This window comes from Papaver somniferum, chromosome 9, assembly GCF_003573695.1.
Source record: "Papaver somniferum cultivar HN1 chromosome 9, ASM357369v1, whole genome shotgun sequence".
NCBI classification, from domain to species: domain Eukaryota; kingdom Viridiplantae; phylum Streptophyta; class Magnoliopsida; order Ranunculales; family Papaveraceae; genus Papaver; species Papaver somniferum.
Window position 1 is genome coordinate 17,573,683 of NC_039366.1, and position 8,040 is coordinate 17,581,722.

General features: G+C 44.0%; 1 protein-coding gene across 1 annotated transcript; it reads left to right on the forward strand.

Annotated features, from left to right (window-relative positions):
• The first annotated feature begins 785 nt into the window (after positions 1 to 785).
• LOC113311496 (serine/threonine-protein kinase prpf4B-like) lies at positions 786 to 1,388 on the forward strand. The gene has a single exon (XM_026560330.1). The coding sequence runs from the start codon at positions 786 to 788 to the stop codon at positions 1,386 to 1,388; it is 603 nt and encodes a 200-aa protein (XP_026416115.1).
• Positions 1,389 to 8,040: the final 6,652 nt, after the last annotated feature.

Below are 8,040 nucleotides of genomic sequence, written 5' to 3' on the forward strand. Positions count from 1 at the left end.
TCGCTTTTTCAGAGATGACTTATGCCATGTTGATTAAAAGATTAACCGCCATCTTGTGGTGGGAGGTCGTCCTCTAATTTTGCTATTATATCCTGACAAAAGTAACCTTTAAAGGATCAAATAAAACTCCATATGATTACGGAAAGATAGACAACCTTCTTATGCATACATCTAAGTATGGGGGTGTTTGGATAAGATAGTTATTCCTTCTCCTAAGAGAACTAAGATAGGACCCAAACTTTTGACTGTGTCTTCATAAGGTATTCTGAATACCTTGTTGCATATAATTTTTGGTTGTGACTTCTGATTTTCTGACGTTGGTGTGAATACTTTTATGGAGTCTAGGGATGTTGAGTTCTTTGAACATGTTTATTTTGAAACTTGTCTCTTCTTAAGGATGTGTTGTTGATCCCCTAGATTTCTTTTCAACTAGTCATAATTTACCTTCAAAGGAAGATGAAGTAGAGTTGATCCTATGAGAAGTAAAAGGATTAGAACTGAGACTTCTTATGGACCTGCTTCATAACATACCTAGATTAGTCTGAGCCCAGACTTGTAAAGAATCCTTGACATATACTCAAACTCCATTCTGGTAAGAAGCTTCATTTAGTGAAATGGACTCAATATGTCGGAACCAGACTTGACCATGGGATGTAAATGAGTTTCTAAGAGGAAACGTTAGTGTTTGTAACCAAAATATTCTACACCAAAAATGGGCTAACTTAGGCCTACATAGCTCCTCCTATTAGCTAAGCATAGTTCATTGGGACCTAAAAACACTCTATATGCAAGCCCATGTACCCACTGGAAACAGGCAGGGTCAAAATCGTGCTCATGACAGAGCCTTAGATCAAGATCGTTCTCGTACTCGTAACATATCCCTGGATCATGGACGAGATCGAGATCGTTTCCGTGAAAGAAATCCAGATCAGAACCGGATAAGAGAAAAACAACTGGTGATTGAAGACGAAGCGATGGATGTGGATGGGGAAAACCCACAAGTTCGAGGAAACAAAGATCGTGTATTCGGCAGTCCATCAAGGAGGAATGGCGATCGACATGACATGCGAGATGGACGCACCGCGACCCCTAGTACAGAGGAAGAACTGTTACTCAATCGGTTGAATGAGCTGGAGAAGGAGAACGCTCTCCTGAGGTTAGAACGTGAAAACCATCCTCGACTTAAGTCTGGTAATCTGAACAACCATAGGGGTAGGTCTGTATGGCAACATCTTGGAAAACGAGTTAGCCCGCAAGCTGCAAACCGAAATAGAAAAGTGATCGATCTTGATCGACCAGTGAAAAATTTCTTGGTCACTGGAGATCTGCCTAAGCGAAGGCCTGTACGACCTCGGCGAGCAGGGACCCGGCCAGCTGCAACTCAGTAGAGTGTAACCAGAACTTCCACCGATTCGAAACGTACCAGGAATGATGAAGATGAGGTTCGATATCGACACGATGAGAGAGAACTTTCGCACGATTAATATGCTCGTTCGGAGCAAGGAAGAAATGGAAGAGACCTAACTGGTCACCGAAGGAAAAAAAATGAGATCTACATCTCATATTCCAGAGTATCGAGATTATGAGCAGGAAGATGGTTCCTTAGATGGCGACATAAACGCAATAACAGAGGCTCGCCTTTTCGAGATGATCAAGAAAGTAATGTCCAAAAAATAGTCTAGAGAAGAAAAGATAGACCGTTTGCGTCGATCTGCAGGAGCCCCTTTCAAACTGAATATCATAGAATTCCTGCCGCCAAAGAATTTTCAGGTTCCCAAGCTGCTAGAATTCGACGAGAAAACAAATGATCCAGATCAGCATGTTTCACATTATGAAAGTGCCATGACTCTGTGGCATTTCAGCGATGAGTTGATGTGCAAGATGTTTCCATAGTCACCGACTGGAGGAGAAATAACGTGGTTCAATCAGCTACCGGAACAGTCGATCGGGACTTACCATAGCCTAGTTGACGAATTCTCTGCTCACCACAAGTACAACAGACGTGATCGAAAGGGATGCCACACATTGTTCCTTCTGGCAATTCGGAAGGAGGAAAGCATCAGACAATTTACTCGACGCTTCAAGAAAAAGGTGACCGATGTGGATGGTGCCAACGATCAAGTCGTCATCGCGGCTTATAAACAGGCATACCAGTATGATCAAAGGGGTGTGTACGTTTCTTTGGTCAAGAGACCAGCAAATACTTTGGAAGAGATGTACGATCGAGCAGAAGAATACGCTCGGGTAGAGAATGACTCCAAATCTCGAGAGACGAGAGATGTCAATAGATCATCCAATCATCCAAATGATGGGAATAAAGACAAGTCAAAGAACTGTTCGAGCGGACAGCACAACGATCGAGGTGAAGTCCGAGAGAAGAACTAAGGAGAACTAATGGAAACTGGATATCAGAAATACCGTGATATGAAACTGAAACCGTTGAACATACATCTTTCAGAGTTGTACGAGAAAATCAGCAAGGATTGGATCCCTCCTCGTGCTTTGCCAGCAGAGACACGTGATAAACGTGATAGGAGCAAATACTGCAAGTTCCATAAAGACCATGGTCAAAAGACCGAGAATTGCCGCGTTTTACAGATCGAAGTCCAGTGAATGATCGACGCTGGAAAGCTGCAATAGTATGTGGAAAAGTATTTCGGGAAAGTTTCTGGACAGTTTGGCGCAACACATGTGATTAACGTCAGTCACGCCAGGATCCATTTAATAACCAGGAGGGCGTCGAAAGATGAAACCAGGAGAAAACTCAGGAAGTTAAAAGAATGGTACTTGATAAATCATATTGATTTTTTCAGTGGAAATTGAGCAGAAAATCGAGAGCGTGGATGCACAAAGATCGAGTTCTCTCCAGCAGACATGATAGGTGTATATGCTCCCCACAATGATGTTATCGTTATAACTGCTTGGATTGGCATGTTTCGTGTTCACCGAATTCTAGTGGATATAGGAAGTTCAGTGAGTGTGCTGTTTTCAGGAGCTTATTCCTCTATGAATCTCCCACACGACTTGATCGAAGAGGATGAAAATCCAATTATCGGTTTCAGTGGCGAAGTTACGAAGGCGATAGGAAAAGTGAAGATACCTATAACAGTGGCTGACAAGTCCGTTCTAGGAAATTTCCTGCTTCTTGACTGTAGAGCTCCCTACAATGCGATCGTGGGACGAGACTGAATGCATGAGATCGGTGCAGTCACATCCTCATATCATCAATGTTTGAAGTTTATTACCCCTGAAGGAGTCGTAAATGTTAGAAGCGACCAGATGCCCGCACACAAGTGTCACGAAAGTGTCATGGATGAGTACAAGAAGTCAGAAGTTAGCGGGAACCAAATCATGCGAGTCGAGCAAAAATAGCAATTACAGAACCCTCTCCCCCCAGAATCATATATGGGAGAGGACGCAGCTGAACCCCAACAATAGATAAACTGATCGAGGTCCAGATTGGATATAAGGAGTACAAAACAACATTCGTAGGAGCAGACCTGCCTGTACATGAACGTGATGGTCTGATTACATTGCTAAGAGAAAATGCCGACGTTTTCGCATGGAGTTTTGCTGAGATGCCCAGAATAGATCCGAATATAGCCTTCCACAGGCTAAATATCGATGAGAAGTTCCACCCAATTCGTCAAAAAATCAGGAATATGGCGCAAAGCAAAAAAGATGGAGTTACTGCTGAAGTTGAAAAGCTGTTAGAAGCGGGCTTTATTCGACCAGTGCAGTATCCTCGCTAGCTGTCCAATGTCGTACCTGTTCCAAACAAAAATGGTAAAATTCGTGTCTGTACCGAATTTACTGATTTGAATAAAGCATGTCCGACTGATCCATACCCGCTACCGCGGATAAAAGATTTGGTGGATGCAACCTCAAGATACAGGAGACTGTCATTCATAGACGGTTTTTCGGGGTATAACCAAATACCTTTATTCGAGGAGGATCAAGAGCATACTGCGTTTGTAACTGATAGAGGAGTTTACTGCTACACTGTAATGCCATTCGGGCTAAAGAACGCAAGGGCGACCTACCAGCATTTGGTGGAAAATATGTTCAAGGATCTGATTGGGAAGACGATGGAAGTATACATCGATGATATGGTGGTGAAATCTGAGCAAAAGGAGTCGCATTTCTAGACCTGCAGAAGACGTTTGATATCTTGAGGCAACATCGAATGAAGCTTAATCCAGCGAAATGTTCGTTCGGGTTATCCTCTCGAAAGTTCCTTGGATACTTAATGACGCGCATAGGAATTGAGGCGAATCCGGATCAAATCAGAGCCATCACAAAGATGCCATCCCCAAGAACGAAGAAGGAGGTACAGAAGCTAGCATGTCGATTAGCAGCTTTAAATCGTTTCATTTCACGCTCGTTGGATCGATTCAAACCATTCTTTGATTTTTTGAAGAAAGCAGTGAATTTTGGTTGGACAAATGAGTGCGAGAAGTCTTTCGATGAGATCAAGCATTATCTGTCAACTCCTCCAGTTTTGGTGAGTCCAAAAACTGGACAACCGATCGGAGTTTATTTGGCTTCAACGGAGAATGCTGTAAGTGCACTGTTGTTTGTTACAGATCCACATGAAAAGCCTATTTACTTTGTCAGTAAATCTTTGACGGGGGCGGAAACATAGTACAAGAAAATTGAGATGATAGCACTTGCACTGTTGCACGCATCTCGTCGCTTCAAGCCTTATTTCCAAGGAAGGAAGATCATAGTCTACTGGGAATACCCGCTGAAGAGAATCCTGGAACGTGCTGATGATTCCAGCCGACTAGCCATATGGTCAAATTTTCTGAGGGCGTATGAAATCAAATACGAGAAGAGAACTGCAGAGAAGGGACACGCCCTGGCTGCACGGCTAGTAGATTTTCCTGTGGACGACATACAAACGGTTACTGAAGAAGAGGAGGAGCTGTTCAAACCCATAGAGTCAGTCACCGATCAGATTGGGGGCGAGTCCACAATGGAGGTTGATACACCTGAACCATTATGGACTGTATTTACTGATGGGTCATCGAATGTTGGTGGAGCTGAAGTTGGATGTGTCATCCTTACTCTTGAAGGTTCGAGGATCGAGAAAGCGACCAGGCTTGGTTTTCAAGCATCAAAAAATGAAGTTGACTATGAAGCTGCAATTATCGGTTTAAAGGATGTCAAACAGTTAGATGCGAAGAACGTGAAGCTGGTGACTGATTCCATGCTAGTAGTTAACCAGTTTCTGGGGACCTACAGAGCCAAGGAAGAAAGGATGGCCCTGTATTTGGATCATATGAGAGAACTGGCAAATGAGTTCGACCATTGGGCAGCGACCACGGTTGGAAAACAGGCACGCAGATGCTTTAGCATATCTTTCTTCCGCAGTCGAAACTGATACCACCCATTTCGTTGTAGTGGATTTCCAAGAGTTACCTAGCATCTCCGACAACCACTTTGTTATGGCTCTCGAACACGCTAGTGGGGGCGAGATGGCAACTACATCAGCCCGGGAAGATACCTAAAACGTTGACAACAATATGGATGTGGACAACCCAGTGATAGATGATTCAGGCAGTCCTGCTGAAAACACTTCAGACTGGCGTCAACCTTATGTTCGGTATTTGACAACCAGTGAACTCCCAGAAGATGAGCATCTCGCTTCAAAAGTGAAGAAGAATGCTTAGAGATATTCAATGATCGAGGGTGAGATATACCGCAAACCTGTAGCTTTGGAACCATTTATGCGGTGCGTATCATCCGAAGAAGGGCAACAGATATTGGCGGAGGCTCATGAAGGAATATGTGGCACCCATTCTGGAGGACGCAGTCTCGCGCACAGAATACTCACCCAGGGATACTTCTGCACATACATGCAGAAAGATGCTAAAGAATACGCGCAAAAATGCATACCATGCTAGGAGCACGCTCCAATTCCTAAAAGGCCCGCCAACGAACTACATCCAGTTTTTATTCCCTGGCCATTCTCAATGTGGGGACTAGACATCGTCGGACCACTTACCGAAGCTCTTGGAGGCGTTAAATTCGTATTAGCCGCTACTGATTATTTCACCAAGTGGGTCGAAGCAGTGGCACTGTTACATGTTACCAGACATCATGTGAAAAGGTTCATATGGGAGAATATCGTCTGCAGATTTGGAATCCCAGACGCGATAGTATCAGACAATGGAAAGCAGTTCTATTCTGGGGTGATCAAATACTTTTGCGAGAACTTGAATAGTCGCCACAATTTCTCGTCTCCTTACTATGCTCAGAGCAATGGGCAGGCAGAAGCGTCCAATCGCGTTATTATGGACAATCTCAAGAAAAGGCTGGAGAAGGCGAAGGGGAAATGGAAAGAAGAATTCCCTGGAGTCTTATGGTCCTATCGAACAACCCCGAAAAGATCCACTGGATTTTCACCATTTACACTAGCTTATGGGACAGAGGCAGTCATACCCACCGAGGTACATCTCAATACTACCAAAACTCGTGCTGTCAAATCTGGGAAAAACGACATCATACTGGCTTTGGATAAAGAGTTGCTAGAAGAACAAAGAGAAACAGCTTTGCAGCAGTTGGTCTGATACCAGCAGGCAATCAAGCTAATCTATGATCGTAAAGTCAGAGAACGATCATTCAAACCAGGGGAATATGTCTTGAAGAAAACCCGAGCAACCACAATGGAACCAAATTGTGGGAAGCTCGGAGCAAACTGGGAAGGTCCATACATAGTGGACAGGACAGCATCTCTTGGCTCCTACTACTTAAGGAACCTCGATGGAACTAAGGATTCTAAACCATGGAAGCCATGGAATTCTTTCCACTTGAAGAAGTTTTATCATTAGAAGTAGTCTCAAATCCTGCTGTGCTGCACTCTTTTTCCTTTATGATAGTTTATCCCACTGGGTTTTCCACGCAAAGGTTTTAACGAGGCAGCTATTGTCGAGCAGTAGGTACTTATCTTGTTATTTCTATTCATGAATTTAATTCAACATTATTTTGGCATTCCACACCTTATCAAAATTGCTCGTGTTCAATTATAAGCTGTTGCGGACGTTCATTCCGCAGTCGGTACTAAAATGGAAAAAAGTATAGCCCAAGTCTACTGTCAGCAACGTCTCTGACACCTCGCAGATAGGGTGAATACACAGTTCGAGCATTTTTACCATATCCCAATTGTATCCCATCATATGGTACATCAACAAATATGGCGAACATTTTCACCTGTCTAGGCATGTGAAAATGTACACATCTCGACTCTGCGCGCATCTTGAATAGTAGGATTTCCCCCCTGCGCGGATTCAAGATAGCAGAAAAACTCAACTTTACATACCATGCGCGAGCCAAATGCAGCAAGAAGGTGCACTCTTGCGCGAGCATTAAGCAGCATGACACAAAACATACTGGGGGCGAGTTATATATCACCTCAACCATTTGGGGGCGAGATATATAACACTCCAGCACAATCGTTACATCCCTGGGCGAGTTGCGTAACACTCCGAACAACGCGCTTGGGGGCGAGTTATGTTACACTCCAGAAAACACGAATTTTGTAGGATCAGGGAACCCGAACTTCTTAACCCATAACATGTTATGGATTAAGAGGGGGTGATGTTTGTACCCAAAATATTCTACACCAAAAATGGGCTAACTTAGGCCTACATAGCTCCTCCTATTAGCTAAGCATGGTTCATTGGGCCCTAAAAGAACTCTATATGCAAGCCCATGTGCAACAAAGTAAACAAAATAGCTATCTAGGCCTCATAAGGTTTGTACATAGAAGCCCATGTGCAATGATCCAAGTCAAGGCATGGAGGGACCAAATCACCACCACCACGTCAGCATGACACGTCAGCGAGAGGTTTCACGTCAGCACGCCACGCCAGTAAGGAGGTGTCACGTCAGCAAGATGGATAAACCAGGATATGCCATGTCAGCAATGGTGCCACATCAACAAGATAGACGAACCAGGATGTACCACGTCAGCAATGGTGCCACGTCAACAAGACATACAAGCCAGGATGTGCCACATCAGCAACGGGTGCCACG